At 57.8% G+C, this 25,540-nt stretch overlaps 1 protein-coding gene across 1 annotated transcript in view; it reads left to right on the top strand.

The window, feature by feature from the left end:
- LOC140661401 (uncharacterized) overlaps window positions 1-25,540 on the top strand; it is a 99,374-nt gene that overhangs the window by 62,857 nt on the left and 10,977 nt on the right. The window contains exons 8-41 of the mRNA XM_072883471.1: window positions 613-657; window positions 1,557-1,676; window positions 6,446-6,484; window positions 6,611-6,664; window positions 7,505-7,558; window positions 10,478-10,585; window positions 11,299-11,352; window positions 12,462-12,515; window positions 12,646-12,690; window positions 12,973-13,026; window positions 13,777-13,821; window positions 14,212-14,265; window positions 14,352-14,396; window positions 14,760-14,813; window positions 15,224-15,268; window positions 15,479-15,532; window positions 16,325-16,369; window positions 17,011-17,064; window positions 17,509-17,616; window positions 19,382-19,435; window positions 19,767-19,820; window positions 20,027-20,071; window positions 20,685-20,738; window positions 20,973-21,017; window positions 21,739-21,792; window positions 22,539-22,592; window positions 22,800-22,853; window positions 23,130-23,183; window positions 23,536-23,589; window positions 23,780-23,824; window positions 24,121-24,165; window positions 24,526-24,633; window positions 24,926-24,979; window positions 25,296-25,349. Of these exons, the coding sequence (XP_072739572.1) occupies window positions 613-657; window positions 1,557-1,676; window positions 6,446-6,484; window positions 6,611-6,664; window positions 7,505-7,558; window positions 10,478-10,585; window positions 11,299-11,352; window positions 12,462-12,515; window positions 12,646-12,690; window positions 12,973-13,026; window positions 13,777-13,821; window positions 14,212-14,265; window positions 14,352-14,396; window positions 14,760-14,813; window positions 15,224-15,268; window positions 15,479-15,532; window positions 16,325-16,369; window positions 17,011-17,064; window positions 17,509-17,616; window positions 19,382-19,435; window positions 19,767-19,820; window positions 20,027-20,071; window positions 20,685-20,738; window positions 20,973-21,017; window positions 21,739-21,792; window positions 22,539-22,592; window positions 22,800-22,853; window positions 23,130-23,183; window positions 23,536-23,589; window positions 23,780-23,824; window positions 24,121-24,165; window positions 24,526-24,633; window positions 24,926-24,979; window positions 25,296-25,349 (1,959 nt within the window). The remainder of the gene's footprint in view (window positions 1-612; window positions 658-1,556; window positions 1,677-6,445; window positions 6,485-6,610; window positions 6,665-7,504; window positions 7,559-10,477; window positions 10,586-11,298; window positions 11,353-12,461; window positions 12,516-12,645; window positions 12,691-12,972; window positions 13,027-13,776; window positions 13,822-14,211; window positions 14,266-14,351; window positions 14,397-14,759; window positions 14,814-15,223; window positions 15,269-15,478; window positions 15,533-16,324; window positions 16,370-17,010; window positions 17,065-17,508; window positions 17,617-19,381; window positions 19,436-19,766; window positions 19,821-20,026; window positions 20,072-20,684; window positions 20,739-20,972; window positions 21,018-21,738; window positions 21,793-22,538; window positions 22,593-22,799; window positions 22,854-23,129; window positions 23,184-23,535; window positions 23,590-23,779; window positions 23,825-24,120; window positions 24,166-24,525; window positions 24,634-24,925; window positions 24,980-25,295; window positions 25,350-25,540) is intronic.

The following is a 25,540-nucleotide window of genomic DNA, read 5'->3' as shown; positions in this document are numbered from 1 at the left end:
CATCTTCCAGACAGATTTCTTTCATTGAGAAAAGCCAGGATCTCCCATCTGACTTTGTTTCTGTCCAGACAGATGCTTCGGTAAGCCCTGAAGTGGGGTCGCCGCTTGGCCAAAATGTGCACTTTTGACTAGAGACGGGTTAGATGAGATCTCACACAAGTTAGAAGTCGCAGATGTTTGCGTCCTCATTCAAACTACTGTTTGAGTGCGTGGCCGTCATCCAGCTTTAGGGGATTTTTTCCTAACACACTGCCTTTCCTCACCAGGTGTCAGGAAATGTGGTCCTGCTCCCCGGCCATATGGTCTGGGGCATTTCTGTGATGGATGCCACAGGATTACGCTGCTCAGCTGGCTGAGCAGAGCTGCTTTCTGATGCCAGGGCAGGAAAGTGGGAAGGGAGCAGCATAAAATAGGGTGCACTTTCCACCCCACCAGTTTTGGGGGTGTTTCTTTGAGACTTGGTGCTGCTGGTTTGCTCTGAATCAGCTGTTTCAGTTCTTGCTTCCCTGGGGCTGGGATGGCCCTGGCTGTGGCACTGGTCACCCAGCCACCGTGGGATCTCCCCTGGGGTCCCCCTTCATGGTGACACAACTCTCCTCCTTTGCCTTTCAGGGCTGTCCTGGGAGACGTGGACTGGTGGGACCCAAAGGAGACAAAGTGAGTACCCAGGAAAACGCAGGAAGGTATGGGATGGGGTGGAGGGTCCAGGGCAAATACCACAGATGGTTTGGGTTGGTTTGGGTGTTTTTCATCAAGAGGGCAGCGTGAGCTTCTGACGCTGCAGTCTGGTGGCTCTTTATGTGCGTTTGGAAGAGGAAAGAACTATTTTTACTGGGTATTTTAAGCCCAGGCTCAGGACTGAGCTGACTGTCTGGACAAGCTGCTGTCTTTCCTCTGAGCCACTTAATGGCTCTGCAGAAGCAGCAGAGCAGGGAGATGAAGCAGCTTTATCTCAGGTCACCTGGAGGAGGGATGCTGGCATGTCCCAAAGTCCAGCCCCATGCTATATCTACCAGCTCATCTTGGCGGGCCATCTGTCCTCCAGCACCGTGTTAGTCAGACCCATGGCTGCCCTTCCTGCTCCAGGAACCCGGCGTGCAGCCGCCTGCACAGCACAGCTTGGTCTCCTGCTGCACGCAGCACTGCCCAGTGCACTGGCAGATGCTTGGAAATGCTCTGGATTAAGGATAGTGCCTCAGTTTCCCCATCAGGAAAACAGCGAGAGTGCTCCTAACCACCTTGGCACAGCAGTTTCCATCTTTCCCAAGCTGTAGAGGGCAAACTCGTTGCCCCACGAGTCATGCCACATCTGTGTGCATTAGCTTCAATACCTGTGGCATTTAGATGGGTCTGGGCACAGGCACGCGCGTATGAAGCTCATTCCTTTTGCCTTCCCTGTTCTCAGGGTTATTTAGATCTCAAGAGCTGGTTTGAACCCAGGAATGTGTCTAGACCCAGACTCAGCTCAGAGGCTAACTTGAGTCAGAGCATGCGTCCAGCCTGTGTTGACTGTTAAACTCCCGGCTGCTTTTAAGGAGCTGCCCTTGTCTTCCTAGGGGTACCCTGGAGCCATGGGGCGGACGGGCCCCCCAGGTGACCCGGGCCCTGCGGGCATCCCCGGTGTCCCCACCATCATCCTCTGGAGGAACTCCAGGGAGGACTGGCAGACGTTCATGGTGAGTTACAGCCGCAGCAGGCGAGCAGTCGGGGAGCTCCACTTGCACCTCCTCATCAGCTCCCGTGCAGGCGCGCCTCTGCTCTGCTGGGATGAGAGCTGGGAGGAAGGGTTCGTGATGGTTTGAGATTCCTAATCTGTTGGGTGGGAGGGCAGAGGCGGGGTAGGCAGGTGGGGGCAGAGGGAGGATGCCAAGGGTGCAGCTTGCCGGGGACGGCTCTGCTGGCAGCTGTCCTTGGGTGAAATGGGATGACCATGTGCCCTATTTACAGCTGTGCTCACACAGCTATCCCTCTTTCCGCTGTGACTGACTGGCAGATCTTGGGTCCCCATGGTCCACACACATCCGTGACCTCCCAAGGGTGGTTCATGCCCTACTTCTGTAGGACAGGGGCCAAAGAAGATCCAAGCCATGCAGAAAGCAGCTCCTCTCCTGCTCTGCATTGCCAGTTACAAAGCATTGCTCCTGTTTTCCACCGTATCCCAGTTTTCTCCCATGCCCCAGCTGTGTGCCGTGGCTTTGGCTCACAGGGTTTGTGCCCATCAAGCTTTTTGCCAAGACGAGATATTTTCTCACCTGAACCCTGCTGCTGTGGGGAGCACAGGAGCGGGGATGGGACCTGCGGGGAGGCAGGAGTGCTTCAGCTGCTGCGTAGCTGGCTGCAAAACTCCATGTACCGTGGGAGCAATCGCTGCCACGACACAGCCAGCCTTGTCCAGGTTCCCCGACTCCTAACAGCACAGCGACTGCTGTGATTAAGCTTAATTTCAAAATCCCTCTCAAGCCTTGCCTGAGCCAGGCAGGGCAATAGCTGAAGGCATTGGGTTTCTAACTGCCTTAGGCACTTTACCAACCTGGGGCCGGAGCTCCCTGGAGCGGGGATGCTCTCTGCGTTGTGCATCTGTAATGTCCCTCTGATGGGACTGCAGCCTGTCCAGATATCGGCTGCTCGAAGCAGGTGCTGAGCAGGGTGGCTTGCAAGGCAAGCTGGTGTAATGGGCCGGTGAGAGGCCAAGCTCAATGCTCCGGCTCTCTAAAAGCTTTAATGACCTTGCGCAGGACATTTGATTTATCTTGAACTCATTCATTTGTGAGGAGGGGTAATGGCACCCTCTGCTCCAGGGCAAATGCCTTTAATGCTGGCAAGTGAGGAGGACCTCTGCTCTGGCAGCAGAGCACACCCGGAGGAAGGGACGATGGTGGCTGGAGGTATGAGGTGGAGAGTGGCCCTGTGCTGCTCTGGCTCTGAGCTTGGATTGACTGACCAGAAATCCTTGGGCCAGACCTGCCCCTTGCAGTTTTGTGTAGGACTGGATCAAAACAGCTGCAGAAGATAAATACCTGCCTTAGAGGAGATCAGGTTCCTCCTGGGAAGCACAGGAGAGCTGATCTTTGGAAGGTATCTTGGTTGACCTGGAGGCCCTCTGTGTCCTCCTGTCCTCCTGCTGCTCTAGAGCAGGTACTGTGCTGTTATCAATGCTCCCAAGACCCATCACAGGCACGCAGTGCGGGACCAGAGTAAACAGGGATAGGAGAGAGTGAGCTGGAAGTGTTGGCTGGAAGAAGCCGGCAGTGCCAGAGAGCATCTCCATGCCTGCGCTAGGGCAATCGCCTTCTTCCCAGGGTGTTCGGGGTAGACACCTGCATAATCAATTCCAGTTGTCAGGGCATGGTTACAGCACTTTGCAGGGCTGCTGGCGCTCTTTGCTCTGCACACTCAGTCAGAATTGCATTTTTTTTCCTGCCTGCATTTGGAAAGGGATCTCAGGCTTTGTTCTTTTGCAGACAGAAATGTTCATGCCTATGGATGTTGCCGTAGACCGTGATTTCTTTGGTGTACCACCACCTTCGGTGCTTAGCCATTGGGAATGCTGGAGGGAGCAGACAGTCTTGTCTGCATTCGGGAAGCCGAAGCTGGAGGGCTGCCGGGGCCCTGGCCACAGGGTCCCGGGGAGTTTGCGTGCTGGCACTTGGCCCAGTGCTTTTGGCAAAGTGCCGATCTCGAGGGGAAGGCAGTGTCTGGCAAGGATGACGTGGGGCACCCGAAAGCCTTGCTGGGCTATTGTGTCTGTGGCTGTATGACCCCAGCAGTGCCGGCGGCGGTGTTTCGCTCGGCAGCAGGAAACGGGAGTGCAAAGCCGCGGGCTGGGTTTTGCTAATCTTTGTTGAGATAGCACAGGGGTGAAAAGCTGAGTGCTGGCTGCTGTGAGGATGGGGGGGGCTGTCTGCTTCTGCAGCCCCCTACAGCTTACTGGGGGGCTGGAGAAATGCTGTGGCTTGAGACAGTGCTGCTCTTGTGAACCGAGTGCTTGTGATTTGGGGGCTGCGGGGGCGGGGGGGGGGGGGGGAGCATCCTGGGCTTCTGGGGTTTGTTGTTGGCTCAGCCTTTGGAAATGCAAGTCAGAGGAGCCACCTCTCAGGCCAGGGGATGTAATGCAGTATGATGAACCCGGAAAGCAAGGGACGTCGGTGACTGTCCCAGAGCAGGTGTGGGATGCTCAATAGCCTCTCCTGCTCCTTCCCGGTGAAACAAGCCTTTGTGTTCATGGGAATTGAGCAAAACCAGCTTAAGGCCACTGCAATTCTGCCCCAAGCCCCTGTCCTGTGTTTTTGTTCACGACATGTTGACAGACATTGGGTTTGCCAAGAAGTTGTCTCAGTGTAACTCAAGGGGCAGGAACTGTTGCTGTCTTGTTCTGGCAGTGCTGGCTTTGGTAGTGGAGGAGTCCTAGAAGCCAGGGAAGGAGGAAGGAGAACTGGAGTTCCCGCAGTTATCAGGGAGCTTACTCTGCAGCACCAGAGTCCTTTCTTTTTATCTCTCCCAATACCCTTAAAGGCAAGAGGTCAGGCTGGGAAATGAGGGCTGGTAACCTTAGAGCAAAAGAAAATATTGCTCCATGCAAAAAGGAGGCAACCTTTAGGGATTTCCTGCCCCTGAAAGGTCGGCAGCTAACGCAGCCCTGTGACTGCGTGGCTTTATGCTGTGGGGTGGGCTGGGGAGGGTGGCCAAGACTGTGCTGCAGGGCATGACCTGCTCCCTGCAGAGCTGTCGGAAGGGTTTTCTCTGCCCTGCTCTCAGGCTGGAGTTTTACAGGAGGACAGACCCATACAGCAATCGCTCCCCATCCTCCATCCCCTCCGTTTGCTTACGATCCCTGTTCCCGTCACGCCGCTCCCTGCTGACCAGAGCTGCAGCGAGCAAAGCACCGACTATTTCCTGCTGAAATTGCAGAAGGCAATTAATTTCTCTCCCTTCTCCTTGGCATCTGGTGCTCTGAAATACGAGTTCACATCTCCTGTGAGATTTTTTTTTCCTCTTTTTAAAACGTTGGATTTTTTTTTTTTTTTTGAAGCCTAATGAAATAATATCCTGTCCTGAGTGAATCTGAGTTCACTGACTCCCAAGACAAGGCAAAAGCATTGGCTATGCTCCGACCCCCCCCAAAAGTTTTTGTGAGCAGCTTTTGAGGGAAATGAGAACTGGCTGGACAAGAGGACCATGGTCTGGCCCTGGCAGGCTGGCAAGGACTGCATCCGTTCACTCATAGCAATCAATTTGGGATGAACTTGAAAGGAACTGAGATGCCTGGTGCGGTGTTAGAGCTAGTTAAATGCATCCATCCATCATCCGCCCCCGAGAGCCCAGTTCATTATTAGAAATATTTCCATATGTTGAAAGGTCTGTGTTTATTTTCGTTAATGAGTTCCTTGGCTTTTTCCCTTCTCTCTCCTCTGGTATCGGAGGATGGATCTTTGGGGGGGGGCAGGAGGGGGTTTCCCAGCACCCCTGAGGCTGAAGCTGGGGAGCACGTGGGAATCCTGCCCCTCCAGCTGCTTGGGATTGGGGTGATGAACAAGGTGGGGCTTTTCTTAGCCTTTGATGCAAGCCAGGATTTGGAGGAGCTGCCTGGACCATATGTCTGGGCTCACTGTGGGAAGGAGGAGGGAGGAGGAAAGGTGGGGTTTGTCTCCTGAGTGTCTGTGGTTTGTGCTGCTGGGAGGGCAGGAGGATGGCTGGTAGTTGGAGATAGACATCGTTTTGTTTCCTGGCCATCTCCCAAAACTTGGGGAAACCTGGCTTGGAAGCGTGCGGAGAGGACGCCGCACTGTGAGTTTTTAGGACCTTTACACTGGCTTTGAAATACAATGGGATTAGCTGTGGCTATGATGGGATTAGCCCACCCTGTGGCTTTTGGGTGTTTTTATCCTCTTTGTGGTCATCTGGTCTGAAAAATTGGAGGTGCATGAAAGATTTGGCTGCTAGGAGCAGCAAGGAGAAAGCCTGCCGGCCACGACTGCCCGGGCATCTCCTCCGATGGGGCTTCCGATGGGGCTGGTTGGGATGAGGTTTCCCACCTGGGGCAAACTGCAGTGTCGAAACAGCTGGTTTTACTCAAACCTGGGCTAAATGTGGTGGTACCTGTGCTCACCAACAACGCTTTTCCAGCCTCTCCACATGCTAAACATTTCTGGTGTCCCAAGGCTGCTAGGGCATCCATTGGGGAGCTGAATTTCAGCAGACTTCAGAAGTGGGGTCTCCATCTTCATTTGCTAATGAGGCCAGCAGTTCCTTATCTCCTACACATTGTCCTCAGATTAAGCCTTGTCCTGTGACTTGCATACACATAGTACCAAAAAAAAAAAATTAATTAGAGGATTGGTTCATTGCTGTGGCTTCCCAAGCAACAGGAAAAAGACTTTGAAGCCAGGAAAAAGGGATTTAGGGGTTTTTTTTAACATTTTGCTTCCCCCCCCTGTTCTCCTTTCAGCAATCATCGTTTTACCAGCTTCTACATGCAGGCTGGCCGGTGAGTATCGCTGTTAAGCAACTTTCTGTGGTTCGGTTTTTCCTCGGCTTGGTCAGCTGGGTTTTCCTCTCTCCAAGCACTTTGTCAGTGAGATTTGTTTTACCAACTTTTCTCTTTTTAATCCAGAGAAAACCCGGAGCCCCCGGGCCCCCAGGACATCCAGGGAAAACAGGAGCCCCTGTAAGTAAGAAAAGCCCCGGTGTCCCCTCCGCGGCTGGGTGCTGCTTGGCCCCGCTGCCACCCTGCCTGGCCTGGGGCAGCTTGCAGAGTCAGTGTCCCCGGTCACTTGCACGGTCCTGGGCTGCCCCGAAAAGTACCTGCTGCCCGGTGGCTTCTGGCATGCTGTAATTAAGGACCTCGGCACTGGGTTTCAAAGAAGCCTAATGGTTTGCTTGTCTGCTTCCCACCGAAACCCGGGTGATGTTTGATATCTAACTCCCTGGGTTTTGTTGGCAGATGCGGCCCCTGCCCCTGTGTCTCTGCCAGCTGAACAGTGCTGGCTTATCTTCCCCAGGGCATTGGGTTCCTGCCCCCGTGTTTGGATAGGGACCATGTGGGTCCCTCCCAGAGGCACAAAAACAAGCCAGAGAACAGCCGATGCCGTACTTGTGTGGGGCCAGCCCCATGCTGGTGGGTCTGCAGCCCCATGCCCACGCAGCCCCCGGGATTGCTGGGTGATGCTTCCCCCCAGCTAGCCTCTGCAAACAGGGCAGCGCCGTGAAGCAAAAGAAAAGAAGGCAAAACTCCCCATCCTGACCTCCCGCCCGTAGCGCACCAAAAGCAACGGGGAGCCAGGTCTGTCGCTGCCTCCAAACCTGCCCTGGCCACAGACCCCCGAGGGCGGGCAGGGTGGCGGGTGTGCCGGGGGATGAGAATCCTCCCGCTCTGCCCTTCCCGAGGCTGACTCTGTGCGTTGCGCGTTGTCCGCCCCGTGACAGCCTCCGCAGGGCTCGGGCTGCCGTCAGCATGAGGCAGGATGGGGGGCACACGTTTATTGACTCGATCCCTGTTTGTGCGCAGGGACCCTGCGGAGATCCGGGGGAGCCGGGTGAGAAAGGCCAGCGGGGGTACACGGTGAGTGGGGGTGCTGGCAGGGACGCCTGGCCGCAGGGGGCTGGGGGGCTTGGCTGCGGGGAGAGCCTAGTCTGGAGAGGTTGAGTGTGCCCTCGGGGCTGTCCTGGGGACCCTCGGAGACCCTGCCCCTCTTGGATCAAACCCTGGAGCACTGGGTGAGGGAGAACTGTAACAGTGACGTTTGCTGCCGGTTTGGGAACTGTGCAGGGAAATGTGTGCCTGATTCGAAGGGTCATGGGAGGTGCTGCCCCGGTCCTCTCTCTGGGGACCTTGCGGTGGCTGGCAGGGCTGGCTCTGCAGCAGGCTTGTTCCCCTGACTGAGTCCATGCTGCAGCTCCTCTTGCCCTGTGCTTGCAGCACCCGGCTCCAGCAGGTGCATGGGCTCAGTGACTGCTCCGCACAGCCCCTTTGGGTTCTGGACTCTGCCACGTGTCACCCGATGCCCTCCCGGGCAGGTTGTCCCAAAAGTGTTCTGTCCTTTTGTCACCTTCTGGAAACCACCCGCCTCCTTCCCCGTGGCTCTGGCTGAAGAGATGTGCGAGCTCTGCCTGTGCTCCGCGATGGGAGCTGCTGTGCAGCGTGCCCTCGTGGGACCCGGCCACCTCCCCCGGGACCGAGCAAGCACAGCTGCCTGTGGGGTTTGGACTCCCCGTGGGTAGAAGGAAAGGAGAGCAGATGTCCCAATCTCCCAGCATCGCTGGAGCTTTCCACCTGCTCTCCCACCCATGCTCGCTGGTACCCAGCCCTCGTGGGAAGAGCTGGTGCACCCCGAATCTTGTCCCTCTCAACAGAGCTGATGCGCAGGTGTCCCCCAGCACCCCCCTGCCTCTTGCTCGTTTGTCCTGCTTGCTGCTGGGCTGCTCCAAAGGGACAGCAGCACCCATCCCTGCTGCTCCTCATCTCCCCCCTCACCCATCTACTGGAGCAATCATCTTCCTTCAGCCTTCCAGTGTTTCCCATCCTGCATAGCATCTCCCCAGTGACCTTAACCACTGCACCGTGGTCCCCTTGGCTCCCTCTCAGCAATGACCTTCCTTTCCTCCTGCCATCTTCTTTGTCATTGTGTCTTCCTCTCCAAAACTGGGGTGGCTTTTCTTCTTGCTTGAGAAGAGGAGCCAAGGACAGGCTGGGCTTACATGGATTGATGCTGAAGGAGGATTTGGACGGGCTGGTGAGCAGGACACAGGCTGGTTCCTGGCAGCTGTGTTGAACCTTTGAGTCCCAAAAGCTCATGGCAAAAGTTAGAGTTGATATTTTGGGCAAGAAACGTAGCTATGCCATCAGGCGCTGTGTGTCTGCTCTCTATCACACGTCCTGCCTGCCAGGTGTCCTGTCACCCCGGCCCCACTCCCTTGCAGCAGGGATGCACCCCAGGGTTAGTGTTTTAGCAGCTGCCAACATCTGGAAGGCGTCACTGACTGTGTTAAGCCAGTTGAGTGTAAACACTGGAGTCTGTCAGCGTAGCTTAACCAAAAGGTGCCAAAGTTATTCTCCGTCTTCACATAAACAGGATCTGCGAGGGGAGTCAGCAGTTTGGGGGGGGATTAGCACAGAAATGGAAAGGAGCAAGTTTTTTCCACCCATCACAGTCCTTCTGCAAGCCTGATGTCTTTGGTTTGGCAGGCCGTGTCACGGCCGCAGCCCTGTCCCCGGCCCCCTGCTCTCCTGCTCTTGCTTTGGCATCTGCCAAAGGCTTTGCGTGGCAGGTTTCCAACAGGGAAACTCAACTCGACTTTGGACTCGGCTCTTGACCAGTCTGGGGTGGGTTTTGTTAAGGTTCATGTTTCTACTAGACCTTGGCCCAAGAGGTCTTTGATGCCCGTTCAGGCTCCAGCAGGTCTCCACTCCCTGCTCTCACTGCCCGGGGGAGGCTGATCGGATGACAGCAGGGGTGAGGAAGAGGAGGAGGGATTTCATCCACCTGCATCAGCCCCTGAGCACACGGTTGGGCTGGGTTGGGTTTGCCCACGATCTGTTTTGCTTTTGGCCCATCTGCTCGGGCTCGCCTGCCACACAGCACAGCCAGAGGTGCATCGCAGCCCAGGCCTCTTTCTTGCAAAATTGCAAATAATAAATATTCCCCGAAGCTGGGACTGGAAGTGGAATAGGGCAAAAATGCTGGCTTTTGGGCTGGGTGCCCCAAGCATACATGGCCACTAATGAGCGTGGGGGATGTGCATGGCTGGCTGTGCAATGCTGAAGCCCTTGGGGGAGGGAGATGGAAAAGCAAACCTCCCCAAAACAAGCTTTTATATTTTCACAACCAGATTCTTCACTTAAGAAATAACTGAGGCAGCTGCGTCTTTCTGCCCTTCCTTCAAACTCTGACTTCAAAACCTGGACTTTGTTTTAGTTTGTAAACTTGACCAAATGCTCCAAAATTTTTGAGAAATGAAACAAAGTCATTTGAAGGGAAATGTCTTATCTTCCAGACTGCTCTTTATCCTGCCTTAATTCAGAATTGCCAGTGAGCTAGGGGGTAAAAAAAAGCTGCCCCTAAGCTTTAGCCAGCAGTGCCCAGTCCAGAGGATCTGCTCAGGCTCTTGCATGTGGGAAAGCATCAGAAATGGCTTTGAGCCTCAGAGCCAAGAAGCAGATGCAGAGGGCTTTCGCTTGACCTTCTCTTAACGCATTGCTTCTTCCCTGCCTTCTGCTTTGTTTCTTGCTGTACAGCCGCTGGCTGTGACTCTCCCATGGTGTCAGTGGGAGAGCCTGGGCAGATCCACGTGCCCAACACTTGCAGTGCCTGGACGCACAAAGCTTCTCCCCTGCCAGTCCTCCCAGTCTCCTTGTGAGGTACTTGGTGTTTAGCAGGCATTTCTGCAAAAGCACGAGGCAGGCAGAGCTTGGTGTTTAATTTATTGGTTTCATAACGATGTGGATTTTTTAATTTTCCATGCTTGGCTTTTTTCTCCCCAGGGTGAACCCGGGCTCCAGGGCTTGCCGGGACGTGCGGGTTACCCCGGCTCAGATGGTTTCCCTGGCCTGGATGGCAAACCTGGGCCGTGGGGGCTGCCAGGAGAGCAGGTGAGCCATGGGCAGGCAGGCAGGACCATGGCATGGCCAGCATCAGGGTGGGGAAGCTGCAGCCCCAAGCCCCAGGCAGGAGACAAGGGGCTGCTCTTTATGTTCGCTTGCCTCCTTTAACTAAAATATTCCTCCTAAGCCTACAAACCCAGGCAGTCCTGGATTAGTGCCTTGAGATTCATGTTCCCCCCCAAAAAAGGGCTGTAGAACATCACACGTGTGCATTAAGGTGCAGCTGGGATAACCTGAGCGCCGCAGGTCCTGAGCATGAGGGCTGGGCTGCTCTTCTGCATCCGAACCTCCTAGTTGCTTTTACAGGAGAAAATAACTGGGGGGGCAGGGGAGGAAGAAAGAAATGAGAGCAACTATGGACTGCCTGGATAGCATTCCAGCTTTGAAGCTGGTCACTTGTTGGTGTGACAGTCCCTGCCCTTTTCCAGACCCCTGGCAGCAATCCCTGGGGAATACGGGCAACGCACCTGGGCTTGGAAGCTTTCTCAGGGGGCTTTTGGAGGGTGGTGACAGGGGCTGGACCATGCTGAGAGGTTTGGGGCTCTCAGCAGCCCCCGGGAGTCCGCAGCGGGGTGGCCGTGGGCAGGAGGCAGCAGCTGCCAGCACAGCGGGGAGGGGGGAGCGGGGCTGGAGCTGGACACGGGTGGGAGGTGCTGGGCAGCCCCTCAGCACCCACTCTGCTCCTTCCTCCCTCTCCCCAGGGACTGCAGGGCTTCCGGGGTGACCGGGGGCTGGCTGGCGAGAAGGGAGAAGAGGTAAGCTGGCTCTCACTTTCTCAGCCTCTTGGGGCTGTGGGCACAATTCGGTGCCAGCCCCAGTCCCAGCACGTATGCTTAACGCCAAGCAGTAAGAGCTTGTCATTATTGGTTTCACTGGTACTGCACCGGCAGCGCCTGGTACCCACGTCCCCCCCCAGCCTGCGAGCGTGCGTGTGCCGGCCTGATGTTGCACTGTGGCGTGGGATGCCCTTGCCACCCTCCAGCTGTGCAGGATCCAGCTGGCAGCCGCCCTCGCTGCTGTGCCCGCTCAGCCCCCGGCCGTGCGAGTGCCCCGTGCTCCGAGCTGGCCCAGCCCAGGGGCGGCAGGGGCTACTAGCGCGTGTTGCTGCGGTTCCTCTCCAGGCTGTTCCAGGGGCTTGTCAGCCAGGATATAAAATGTCCATTAAAAAGTGAATGCTAGTGGTTTGTCACCCTTTTGTAAAATTTCCCCCAACCCAGTCTTTTTAAGGCAAATACTAGCTAAAATTTTTAGAGCTGCCCAGGAGATTTTGGGCTCCTCCGAGGTCTGATCATACTGGGGTGTTTGAAACCCAATTTCTTCTTTTTGAAACAGCAATCCCACGTGGTTTATCACATATCTTTTCTGGCCCCTACTTTGTACCCTCTTGCCTGTGAGCATCATCCCAGCATCCAGACGGAGAATCTCTCGCCCTTGGGCTCAACCTCTCTGCGCTTGAGCACTCAGCAGCTGTGGACACGTGAAGCTTTGCACCGCTCACACAGGCCCATGAAGCTTTTCTTTTTCTTCCCCGCTGCCGCTGTGCGCAGCTCAGGGCACCATGGCATCCTCCAAGGCACAGGCGATGGGCATGGCCCTGCCAACCAGTGCAGTGCTGCGGTGGAGAGCCCTGTCCCGGCCCTGCGGGCGCTGGGACACCTCCGTATCACCGTTGCGTGTGGCGTGGTGCAACACCAGCTTGGGACACGGGAGTGGAGTGGCCACAATGGGGTGGCACTGTGCTGGGGACAAGCAGCCAGGCTTTTCTTCTGGGGCTGTCTCATTTAGTCCTTTGGGGCACAGCAGCCATGTTTTAGCTCCTGATGGTCCAGCTGGGGCTCACGCATCCTTGTTGTTCCCATTTCAGGGTTTCTTGGGTGACCCTGGACCAGCTGGGGAGAAAGGAGAGAAGGGAGCGAAGGTGAGGGCGTCTGTCCTTGGTCTTCGCAGCCCTGCCTGGGTTGGGCAGGGGGTTGCTCCTTCCCTGTCACGGCCCCCCAGCCCCAGGTCATGCTCTCCTCCATCGCTCAGGCTGCTCTTGGTTTTTCCAGGGAGTGAAGGGAGAAAATGGCCTGCCAGGTCCTGCTGGGCTTCACGTGAGTTGACGGGGAAGCCAGGGGTGTCTTGCTCCCTGCCGTGCCGGGATTGCTCCTTCCCTCCATCCCCTTTCCTTGGCCAACCCCTTTGCTTCTCTGCGATGGCCCCGAGCTCTATCCCTGGCCCCAGCCCACTTCCTCCTGGCTTTGGGCAAAGCCCTCATCGTCTCTGTGTTTTCCCTGACCCTCCTGTAAGGGATGGGACAAAGGCAGCTGCCACCTCGGGGTGAGCACCTTGGGGTGGGCACCTCGCTGACAGCCTGCTCCCGGCTTCTCTCCCAGGGGATGTCAGGTCTGAAGGGTGTGACGGGCTTCCAAGGCCCCGTGGGGCCGGAGGTGAGTGGTTTTGCTTTCTCTGTGTCACCAGCCCTCCCCAAAGAGGTGCAGGAGCTTGCTGCTCTCCACTGGAAAGATGGGTCCGAGGAGGGAGGACTTGGGCTTTGCAGGTCACTGGCACCGCTTTGTGGTTCGCTCTTACAAAATCCTTGTTTATTTTTTTTTCCCCAAGAGCTGGACCTAAACTACATCTATATCTTTGTCCTGGAGGTGGCTTTTAATGGGGATATTGCCCCAGAGCAACCAGGTACATTGTCCCTCTGCATGTTGGGGACAGGAGCCTCCCCTCGCCTCCAACATCTCCCACGTGGACATTTGCATCCCAGCTCATTCTCCTGGCTGGCGAGAAGAGAAATGAGCCTTTGCAGAGCACATTGCATCGTTGTTTATTTTAGGTGACCACCTTCAGCTGAGATGAATCCCAGGCTGACAGCACCTGGGTTTTTCCATGCTGCTCTCAGCACACTGATAGCTTAAGTGCTGTCACAGCTTTGGGAGGCATCCCAGCCAGGGAAGGGTTTGGAGAGCATTGAAAAGGAAAATTGAAGTGGTTTGGTGGTGGTGAATGAAAGCACCTTCCAACACGAAGGGAGTGGGGGAGCCATGGGCTGGCCAGGTAGCCGTTCGAAGGGACATCAAGTAGGTGATGCTTGATGCGAAGAAAAGGGGGAATTTGGGATGTGAAGACTAAAAGGAGAGAATCAAAGAAAAACAGGCTAGAAAAATGGCATCCTTTCTCTCCTGCTCCAGGGAGAAGGTGGCTCAGTGGGTCCCCCAGGCCCTGCTGGCCCCATGGTAAGTCACAGCTTTTCAGTTCAAACTGCTGCTGAAATGCGGGCGGTGGCTGGGCTGGGGGAGCTGCTGCCGTCAGGCTCGCAGCAAGAGCGGGGCAGGACCACCATGGGCAGGCTGGGATGTGCCACGGTGTCCTGCCCAGTTTCATCCCTTGCACTGATTTACACCTGAAAAGGATGCATCTGCTTAAAATGCAGCCTCCTGGTAGTGGGGGGAAAAAACTGCAAAAGGACAAATGGTGTTAAAACTCTCGTACACCAGTAAAGCCCCTCCAGCATCCCCACTAGCCTGGGGCTGCCGCTGCTGCTGTGGGAGATGCCTAGAGGGGCCCCATCCCATCTCCTGCATGGTGCACGTGGCTGCAGGGCTGAGGACGCTCTCGTGTTGCAGGGAGAGCCAGGCCAGCCGGGATCTGTCGGATGCCAAGGTGTCAATGGCTCCCAGGTGGGTCTGCCCCGGTTCCCCTCCTTTGCTATTTGGGATTTTCCAGCCACTGCGCTCACCCCATCCCTTTCCTGCTCTCTCCCCAGGGAGAAATGGGCCCTCCTGGCTTGCCCGGCCCCCGGGGCCCCAGGGTACGTCGGTACACACCTCACCGAGGGAAGAGCAAACCTCGCGGTGATGGGGTGTCTTGGGACAGTGGTGGGGGTGCTGGGACAGGAGGGTGTCCCAAGGGTCACCCAGCCCGGAGGGGTCTCCTCCAGCTGGGCTGTGATCTCAACCCACCCCAAAATCTGCAAAGAGGCTGAGACGGGGGTGGGAATCCTTTCTGTACCCCTTGCAGTGGTGGGGGGGTCCCCTCGCACTGGCTGGCTGGGAGCCCTGGAGCTCCTCAGCGACGTGGTATTTCCCAGGAGAGGTTTTGCACCGCAGGCTTTGCACGATGTGCGCAGGGATTTGATTCTAACAGCAGCTCCTCGTCCCCCACTGCTTTGCAGGGACCGCAGGGCTTGCAGGGAAGACGCGGTGCCCCCGGCCCCAGGGGCACGCAGGTAAGCAGCTGCTGCCCTGCTCGGAGCCCACCATGTCTCCAAGGTGTGGGTCCCCCTGCCACGCTCTTGCTGAGCGAAGCAGCAGCTGCTGGGACTTGTCCCCCGTGTGCTTTGCAAATGGGCGCGAAGTCCTTGACCCTGCGGGTCTTTTCAGCCACCCGGGAGTGAGTGGGTGGGAAGGGCCGTGTCCCGTGGGCAGGCTGCTGGCTGCAGCCCCTGCCCTGGGCAGGACATGCAGGCGGGGGGGTGAAGGGAAGGGTGAGCTGATGGGGACATAGTCCCTGGGGTGTGACATGCAGCTCCTGGGGGGCCGGGCAGGGTTCCTACGGGCTGGGGTCTCATCTGCAGAGCAGGACAGTGAGCAGCATCTCTCTTCTCCCAAACCTCCCACCGCCTTTGCTTTTCCTCAGGGTCCAGCTGGGATGGAGGGATCCACTGGTCCCAAAGGAGACACCGTAAGGGCTTCTTGCTGGCTCACTTTGACCTTGGTGGGGATGAAGTCTGGGCTTGAGGGCTTTCCCTGGAGGGACCTGAGAGGTGGGGTGAGGCATCCCTGCCCCTGCTTTTGGAGGGGAGAGGGGTGCAGTGCCCCAGGGAGGGGACACGGTGGGGCTGGGTGCGCTGTCCCCAGCGCAGCACGAGCTGATGCCAGCACTCCTCTTCAGGGCGCAGACGGTGCCCCCGGGCTGAGGGGACAGCCGGGACAGGAGGGCCCTGGGGTAAGTCCGTGGGAGCGGGTGGCTGGGTGCAGGGTGCTCTCATCCTCCTCCTCGCAGCCCCCCAAAGCACTGCGGGGGAATGCCCTGCTCCCCCCCGCCACCCCCAGCTTCCCACAGTGTTAGTGGCACAAGGGCTGGTGGGGATGACGGCCATGTCCCTATGGCCACGCTCCTCATCTCCAAACTCCAAAGCTCCTCTGACTCTGCTGCTTGCAGGGACCTCAACTTTTTTTTTTCCTATGGATTTGTCAGCAGGGATGCCCCAGCCCTGGCCCTGCCTATCCCTTCCCTGGTGCGTGATTAGGTGCACCCCTTTTCCCAAGGGGTTTGGGTGCTGAGCTGCTCTTTCCAAGGGCTAAGGAGGCCAGAGCAGCCTGGCCTTCCTCCTGCCTGACCCACGGTGTCCCAGCTGAGCACGGCCCTTGGTGCGTTTCATTCTCATGTGCTGAAACCCCGACGTGCAGAGCTGAAAACTGGTGCTTGCAAAAGGGATGAGGGATGCAGGGTGGGGTGCGGGTGGTGCATTTTGGAGGCTAACAAGGACCTCGTCCTCGTGCTGGGGGCTGCTGTGTGGGTGGGGGCAGCCTTGGGAGGGCTTGTGCTTCCCCTGGTCCCTGTTGGGGAGCAAATCCCACCGTGGCATCAGCAGCAGCGACTCTGCAGAGCTAAACTGGTGTCTCCCATTTATCAGCATCTTCCTGTTCCTGTAGCGTGGGAGGGTTGTCAGCCTCCATGAATGAATACTTTCCTTTGTGGTTTTTTTTAACTTGCATTTTGTGTCTCTCTCTGAAGGGGTTTATTGGCCTGCCAGGTTCAAAAGGCACCCAAGGAGAGCGGGTGAGTGATGGCACCCATGCCATCCCTGCTCGGGATGCAGGAGAGCCGCGTTAGAGCAGCCCAAAGCACCAACTTCATGCTCTTTGCCTGTGTTTGGACTTGAAGTTTGACTAGATGGCAACTGCAGTTGTTTGGGAAGGCAGAGCTGCGCTTGGGCTCGCCTTGCTGTAGTAAGAGGAGCTTTCAGACATGACAGCGTGTCCTAAGACAACATCTGCTTTGGGGAGGCACAAGGGAAGTGGGAGTGCTTTAGCCTGTTAAGGAACACAGTAATGAGGACAAGGTGCTCGTCATCGTTGTGCTGATATCAGGACAATGATATCAGCTGGGATGCCACCACCGGCTGCTGCAGGCGTCCTACCTGCCAGGGAGCTGGGGATGGGACTGGCGCGGGGTGCTGGGGGCACTAACGGTTTGTGGTGAATGAACCCAAGAAGCTCTGGAGCCCCCCCGCTATGAGGAGCAGATCCAGCATGTACCTGCTCCCAGCTCCGAAAGGCCCATCAGGAGGAAAGTCCTGATCTAAATTGGGCAGAACTAACTTTCTTTGATGCCAAAATCAGATCACAGCATGCTTTGGTTGCAAGGAGTGGCATAACATGGTTTTCTGAGTGTACCCTCCACCTCTGCTTCTCTTGCAGGGCTGTCGAGGTCCGGGTGGAGCCAAGGGAGACCTGGGAGCCAAAGGAGACAAGGTACCACGTACCCAGGCTTGCAGGGGGATTCCTCAATCTGCTTTCTCTTTTGTTGTTCAAATGTGCCGTTTTCTAGATGGTGGATGAGTTTCTGTGGATGTGCAGGGACCCAGGGGCTGTGAGAGCTGGATAGCTCAGGCTGTGCTACCACGCTGATCCCACCACGCTGCCGCCCCTGATCCATCCTTCCCTGCTCCATCTTGCTTTGGCTATTTAAAAATGTTATATTGCCCCATTATTGGTGCCCCAGGGATGCTCTTGGAGGAGGGTTGTGGGGTGTTGACCCAGAGTGGCCTCATGCCAAAGGCTGGGTGCGCAGAGAGCTGGGGCAGCAAGCGATGGGCTCTCGGGGGGGTTATTGCCCAGGGGTGGGGGAGCCCCAGGCACCGGCTGTCCCTTCTGTTTGCAAGCCCTGCTGCAACGTGCTGTGTCTTATCCTCCAAGGGTCCACGTGGTGCACAAGGAGCAAAAGGACCCCCAGGGATTCGGGGCCAGGTCGGCTTGCAGGGCTTTCCTGGCCCCCGAGGAGCGGCGGGGCCCCGGGGACCAGATGTAAGTGTCGCGGCTGGTGCAGGCTGTCGCGTGGTGGGATACACGTGCGCCCGGTGTTATGCCGTGATGTGGGTGGTGTGGGGAGGGGACAGCCCTGAGGGATGCAGGCCGTGTGGGCAGTGCTGCCTGGCCCCAGCCCTGCCCGGGGTGAGCGCTCCTGCCTGCTCCTGAGCCCGGGCAGTGGGCGGCGTGCCTTGGTGCCTGCCCAAGAGGCACGCGTTGCAGTGCCACTGGCAAAGGCACCGCAGATTTGCAGTATCCCTCTCTCTCACTGCCTAATCCCAGTTCCCCTCCAGCATCCCGGGCACCTCTGCCACCACGCACTGCCTATTCCTCCTCCCGTGGGCTGAAGGGACTGGGCTGTCCCTGGCCAGAAGCCCACCTGGCAGCAGTACTGGTGTTTCCTTGCTCGTTGGGGCGGTGGGAGCTGGTGCGGGCTCAGGGAGCCCTCTAACAGCATCTCCCTTCACACTGCTTGGGCACCGCTGGCCCCCGCTCAGCCGTGGGAGCTTTGCCCAAAGCCCCCGTCCTCAGGGTCCCAGGTGCCCCCAGCACTGCAGCATTCGGCACCAACAGAGCCTTGACCCGGCTGCTCCAGACCCCTCCAGCTGTGCCTCCATCAATGACCCGAAATTATCTGGTGGGTTCAGCGATGCGAGGAGAGGGCAGCTTGAGGCTGGGGATTTCCAGCAGGTCCGAGGGCAGCCCTCCCCAGCTGCCTCTGCCTGAGCATCTTTGCAGGGCTCCCGCTGAGCCCCTGCTCCAGGTCAGCACCCTTCGCAGGCATTTTGAGAGCACAGGGCTCACAGATCGCTCTCTTGAACTGATGCTCGTATCCAACTCCTGCCGGGCTCTTTGCCTCCTGGAGCCTGTGCTGGCAGCTCCGGAGGGCTGCCGTTGCCCAGCTGGCTGCCCTGCTTCTCACCAGCTATGCTGCCCGGCCCCGACCCTCGCCAGCTCCCAAGAGCCGAGCACAGCAGCACCCAAGGAGCCACAGAAACAAGACACAATTTTTAGAGTGCTTTTTCCTGCAGTGTGTGCTCCGAGTGAGCTGCCAGGATGGACAAACCCAGCTGCAGATCAGTATTTCTACCTGGGAACTGAAGCCAGGCTGGCTGCTTATCTCCAGTGCTTTCCAGCTTCTCCGGAGAAGGAGAAGGGGGGATTATATTTTCCCACCCACCTTTCTGGTCTGCAGCATCCCTCTGCGTGTGATGCCCTCCCCCTCAGAGGGCTTTTGGGATGCCTGGATCTGCTCTCACATTCACTCTTCAGGATGAGAAGCGAATCCTCCCACCTCTCCAAGAGACGGGAGATGCAGCACGACTCATCTCGCTGCCCGGCGGTGCCTCTTCCACCCGGCCAAGCAGCACTGCTGTCACACGGCATCGGTCTGGAGCTGCGGTCCGGGCTGTGCCCGTGCCGCCGGGGCTGTAACAGAGCGGGCAGGAGCCTTGGCACACCAGTCCTTTGAATTGCCTTTAATGTGACCAGCAGACAACAATATTCAACTGTGCTGTTCTGGGCCACCACCGAACTCGTTGAGCTTTTTTCTTCTGGCAAGTTTTATAATCCTGGGGGACAGAGGAAGTCCCCATCCCCACCCCAGGTCACATTGCCGTTTAATTAATGCCACCTCCGGCCGTGCTTCCTGTGATTGTCCCCTGCACGAGGCAGGGGGATGGTGGCTGCCGTGGCTGGGGGAGCAGGCAGAGGATCACAGGCTGCATTTGCCCTGGCCGACTCCTCTCCTCTCTTCTGGCAGGGGGAAGAAGGCCAGATCGGCCCAGCAGGGCTGAACAGCAGCGAGGGACCCAAGGTCAGTGCCAGCATTTGCCGCTACATCCCCTGGTTTCCTATGGGCCTCACCCTCACGTGGAGGGCAGGGATGCGCCTACCCTGCCCATGAGCTCCAGCATGGGTCCCAGCACCCAGGGGACAGCATGGCGATGCCTCCCTGGGGAGGGTCCCCAGCCTCTTGGCCTCCCACCCCATGCGTGGCATCCCTGCACCCGCTACAGCCATGCACTGACCTGCCAACGTGGCAGCGGCTGGATGAGTCCCCTCGGCGCTCCCCGGGGTGGAGGGGCTGGGGGACAGAGCTGCAGGGTTACCTAAAATGACCGTGTTTCCCTTTGTGTGAATTTTAGGGAGGCCGAGGACCTGATGGCCCGAAGGGAACCCCAGGACCACGGGGAGCCCGGGTAACTAATGGGGTGCTGGTACTTGTAGCTGGATCTTGGAGCATCTTTGGCTGTGGGAGATTGAAACAACCTTGGAGACCCCTCGCTGGGTGGCTTGGGATGTGCCGGGGATGAGCCATGGCATCTTCGGGCACCAGCTTTGCCTCCAAATCTGCAGCTTTATTGCTGGCAAAAGGATACTTTTCTTAATGCTTCCTGTTTTCCAGGGCCGCGTGGGTCAGCGTGGGCTGGTCGGAGTCCCTGGGCTGCCCGTAAGTAGCAGATGACCCACGTCCCTGTGCTGGCACATGGTGCCGTCAGCACTGGGACAGGGAAGCCAGCTCTCGCGGAGCAGCATCCTGGGATGCGGCCGGATCAGAGGGTTGGGCTCTGCTTGGGAATTTGCACAGGATAAGTTGGAGATGAGCAGCTCAGGCTTTTGCACGTTGCATGAAGTGTTTTGACAAGCCACCTGCCGAACACCACAACTTCCCTCTTAACCCTGAGCGTATTCAGGAAATAACAACTTTTTAAGAAAACTCTGTTATTCAGAGTCGTGTTTGCTGAAGAAGCCAGGAATAAATAGCTGGGGCAAGAGGGGAAGAAACGTGGTCGAGGTGTTCACGGTGGGAACAGGTTTCCTCCCACACTCATGTTATTTCCCAGCATCCAAAGGCGGGATGGAGCAGGGAGGAGCTGTGCAGGAATGAGCCATGCACTAACGAACCCATGGCTCGATACAGACCAGACGAGCACCCTGGGGACTATGCCACCGCTGATCTGACACCTTTTAATACTGGAGGGAGGCTCTGGGGCTGGATGAGCCCTTGATGGGGGCACCCTGCCACCGGGCTCTGCTTTCCTGAGACGAGACTCTCCTTCCAGGGCTCGCGGGGCATCCCGGGAGCAGAAGGCGCAGAAGGAAAGCCTGGTACACAGGTTCCCATCCTACACTCTGTACTTGACTGCGGGCGAGGGCTGGGGCGGTGGGTTGTATCAAAAGGGGGAGCTGAGCCCGACGGGGGGGAATTCCCATGGCCATGTGGGTCAAGACCTTGACACCATGTTGGATGTTGCCATGATGTGCATCAGCTGGCTCTGGGCTGGCATGGTGGGACTGGGAGAGGCTGCCTCACCCTCCCTGTCCTCATCATCACCTGCCTTGTCCTGCAGGGTCCCCCAGGGACTGTGGGCAGCCCAGGCAGGAGGGGACCACAGGTGAGTCAAGCTGCACAGCTGTCCGATTTCTGTCCTTCCTACCCTCTGTTCAGCTCTCTCCCCTTGGGGATGTGCCTCAAAAGCATGTCCATGGGATGGGGCGCAAGTGGTGGGTGGCCCTGACGGAGCAAGACCAGCCGGAGGATGCTCCTCTGGGTGCGGCTGCAGGCAGGGACCTGCTGAGAATTGTGCTGAAGGTGAAGGAGAGGGAATGGGGCAGTGCATTTACGAACTGGCTGTTGCAAAATGATTTCTCATCCCTGGTGCTGCTATCCAAAACAGGTCCAGCAGCAAGACCTGGGCTGGCCACAAGTTTTCCCTTCTGCAGGATTTCTAATATTTGTTTATCTTTGCTCTGAAATGTAAAAAAAAAAATCTGGCACTTTCCTCAAAACAAAATATGAAAAATGTTCTGCTCTGGGTCAAAGAGATACCCCTCTGAGTTTGCTGTTAGCATTGCACAGCGCTGTCTAGATGCACGTGTGGGCGTTGGGTGCGTGTACACACACAGCTGCGGTGCTTCAACAACGAGCCAGAGAGCTGGTTTGAAGTGGAAAGCACCAGTGCTGCTTCGCCAGGCTGAGCCGTTCGCCTGCGCCTGGCCCCGGGCACTGTGCTCTGGTTTGGGTTGGTCTCGGACCACGCACTGCCAGGGGAGAGCCTCTCCATCCCTCCTACTTCTGCCTGCCCTCCATTGCTCATCTTCTGCCCTTTCCTCCAGGGTTTTGCTGGCTTGCAGGGGGGCTGTGGGCACGCAGGACCTCCTGGATCGATAGTAAGGAAAAAAAATGTTCCTTCTGCATGAACTCTGCATTTTCTTAGGTGGGAGGTCAGCGAGGCTGGTGCCACTGGTGGGGCATATGGGACTTTCCCACCTTGGGAACTGTCAGGGGATCAGGGCATCTGTAGGACCTGATCTTAACTTCTTGTTAAAAGGCATAAAAAAGCCTTAGTGGCAGAAACAGCTGGGGCTAGGGAATAGCAGAATAATTTCCCCAGGGAATCAGCCTGCCCGAGGGGCTTTGCAGCTTCCCCGAGCCTAGTGGGGTCTCCGTGGGGGACGGCAGCCCCTGGAAACCCTTCACACCTGGGTGGCTGAATAGCAGCGTGGTCCTGGGTCCTGGGAGGGGATCAAGGCATTTGCTCTATCCCAGGTGGAAATGGGTGGTACAGGGTCAGGGACGACAGTCCCATGTCCTTGCCCACCGGGACAGAGACCCAGAGCAGCTCCTGCAGCTGGAAGAGCTCCTCCCTGAGAGCCTGCTCTCAGCTGGGCTTGGTGATGACCCCGAGAGCGAGTATCATCACCTTCCCCGGTGACAGCCCTGCCGGAGAGCCAGCCACGGGGTGCTGGTGTGCAGGAGCCACCAGGACAGGCCACGGTGGCAGAGTTTGTCCCCAACAACCCGGTTTGGACCAGGTGACGCCTGTCCATGAGCACAGAGGCAGCAGCGGTGGCTCGGTGGGGCTTGTCTCATCTCAGCCTTTTGACTGACACCTCCTCCCCAAATATTTTCAAAGGGCTCTCTGGGAAAACCTGGACCTGACGGAGACCCGGGTTCCCTGGGCCCCAAGGTGAGAGCTGGGGCCTGGGGGGGCCATGACCATGCCAGGGGGGCTGGTTGGAGCAGTGATGGTGGTGAACAGCCCTGAGAGCCTCTTGGCTGCCATGGGGAGACCTGGGGGGATCCCGTGGGTTCAGATGTGGACACCGAGGACAGGAAGGTGCTTGCCCGCATCCTGGGAGAGGAGGTTCATTAATGCCCTCGCCTTGCCTGGCAGGGGCTGCCTGGGAAGCCTGGCTCGGAAGGGCCGCAAGGACCTGTCGGCACCTACGTAAGTAATAGACGTGGCTGCGGAAGGGGGTACGGTGCTGCCTGCGGAAGCGGGTACGGTGCTGCCTGCCTGCCTGCAGGCAGCGGCCAGGCTGGGGGGAGGCTCGCTGGAGCGGTGCTGCCTCCAGCCAGGCACTCGCCGTCCTGCCAGGGCTCCTGCCATGCCCAGGGTCCTGCATTTCCCCGGGCGAGAGCTCAACCTCAGCAGCTGCCTTCTCCCAAAACCCTGGAGATGCCGGGCGGCCCCGGCTGCCTCCTAACACCGTGCTCTCCCCAGGGCTACCCAGGACCTGCCGGCGACCGCGGGAGGCCGGGGCGCAGGGGGGACAAGGTAGGGCTGGGAAACGCAGCACAGCAGTGAGGGGATGTGCTGGGGTGGGACCCCAGGCTTCTGAAACATTTTTGGGTTGGGCTGTTGAACCCAACGTACAGGTTTGGGTGGTGTCTGCGAACAGTCTCCATCAGCCATGCCAGGGAGGCTGCAGGGGTGGCAGGAGGAGAACAGCTTGGAGCTGGCTCCCACACTGGGCGAACTGGTGGTTCTCCAGCTCTTCATCTGCCCAAACTCCTGTGGCTTGTTATAAGATGCCAGGCACCTTTTTTTTTTTTTTTTTTCTTTTTTCTTAAGAGGTTACTGCATTAAAACATATGGAGGAAAGGAAATCTTTCTTGCCTCCTAACAGGGAGAAATGGGAGCCCAAGGCCCACCGGGATTTCCAGGAAAAGCTGGTCCCAAGGTGAGTGCTGTTTGCTGCTGCCCTGGGCAGCTCCGGCCCCTCTGGAGAAGCACTGAGCAAGTCGCCTTTGCTGGGCTGGGTATGGGAAAATGGAAATCTTTGCCACCAGCATCAAGGGGCTAAACTGGGGAGAGGGGAGCAGTCAGGGCTGCAGCGTGGGGCTGTCATGGCACTCTCCTTTCCCTGCCAGGCCCTGCCAGGTCCCCCTGGTCCACGAGGTGCTCCCGGCTCCCAGGTAGGGCTCACCGTGCTCCCCGCGTGCCTGGCTTGCTCCACTCCCTCTGCCACGGTCCCCTGCGGATGTGCAATACTCTGCAATGTGCTACCTGTAGCATTAGCAGCATGGATCCCGGACCCCTTTGCGGGAGCAGGCAGGACCCTGGTCCTGCTCATTGCTGGCTGGGTTTTGTCCTGATGCTGTGTGGACACTGTTGAGGTGCACGGGGATTGTCCAAGCGAAGCCTCACCATGCTCGGGCTCCCCTGTGCCTCCTTGCCATAACCATGCTGCTGAGCATCCTTCTTGTTTCAGGGCAGAGTGGGAGAGCCGGGTCCTCGAGGGCTTCCAGGGCTGCCTGTAAGTGGGAGAGCTGTAGCTTGCAGAGATGCTCTGTAGGCTGAAGTTGGGTGATGTCCGATGGGATGAAAGATAGGCACCCGCTCTGGAGGCAGCTTCGTCCCTGGGCTGGTTGTGGGGCAGAGAATGACCCAAACCCTGCATGGGTAGCTGGGTGGTGACAAGTCGGGTACGGGGACAGCAGTGCCCTCCTGCACCTGCAGTGATGAGGCACTGGTACCTACCAGGTGCAGGTGGTACCTTGCAGACCCTGTGGTGGCCCAACTGCTTCAGGCACAGGGCTCCCACTGGCATTGCCCTCCCTGGAGCTGCACCCTGCGCTGCGTTTTGGGGTGCCTAAGTGGCCTTTTGGCCTTGCAGGGCATTCCTGGAATGCAGGGGCTGGACGGCATCCCCGGGAAGCCTGGCTCGGCAGGTGAAACAGGGGCTCCTGGAGCGGCTGGTGCTGCTGGCCCATCTGGGTACCCGGTGAGTACGGATGGGGCTCCGTCAATCAATGCCCAACACAACCTCCTGCCTCAGCCAGTAGGACATGGTGCAAGAATTTTGCTGGTGCAACACTTTTGGAGAGCTCCCTAAAGCACCTGCAGGAAGGGAAGGAAAAGGGAAACGGGTGCAAGGGTCTTGAGAAGATAGTGCATGGCTTCTCTGCCCGTGGGGTCGTGGTGTGCTGAGGCATCCTGGACCCCTGCTCAGGAGCTGCAAAGGCCTCCTGAGTTAAGGCAAAGCCTTGCTGCTGATATGGGTTGTTTGCTTTCAGGGCCGGGAAGGTCCAAAAGGACCTGAAGGGCGTTCGGGGATGAGAGGAGAAAAGGTAAGGACAGAGAAGGTGTTTTGGTTCCCCTTGCCAGCCCCGTGAGTCAGGAGCTACCCAGGCAGGCAGAGCCCTGGGCTCGCTCAGCTTGCCCAAAGTGGGGTTTCTTCCCCAGGGCTGTAGGAGCAAGCACTCCTCCCCGTTTGGCCACTAGCTTTGCCCAGTGGGATGGGGATTTACGTGTCTGGTGCAAGGTGGGAGAAGAGCCTTGCAAGCCCTCCTGCAAACACTGGGTGGCTGGGGCAGCGGGGTCTGCGGGGGACCTGCGTGGAGGACCACCACAGCCGCCTGCCCTAATGTCTGCGTCCTCTCACAGGGTGATGTGGGAGATCCCGGGGAAGCCGGCGTCAGCGGGCTGGATGGCGAGCAGGTACGTCAGCTGGGGAACCCTGTCCTTCCCTCGGCTGGGGCTGCTCCAGCCTGCCTCTCCCCACGTGCCTTCTCCGGGAATGGGAAATGAAGGGAGGAGGCTGCTGATCCTCAGCTAAACCAGGAGGTTAAAGCTGTGTCTGCATTAGCTGAGCCAAAGGCTCTGTGCAATGTGGGGCACACGAGCTGTGC

This window comes from Ciconia boyciana, chromosome 18 (assembly GCF_034638445.1).
Source record: "Ciconia boyciana chromosome 18, ASM3463844v1, whole genome shotgun sequence".
NCBI lineage: Eukaryota > Metazoa > Chordata > Aves > Ciconiiformes > Ciconiidae > Ciconia > Ciconia boyciana.
The sequence above is the reverse complement of the archived record's forward strand: the minus strand, read 5'-3'. Positions and strand labels throughout refer to the sequence as shown.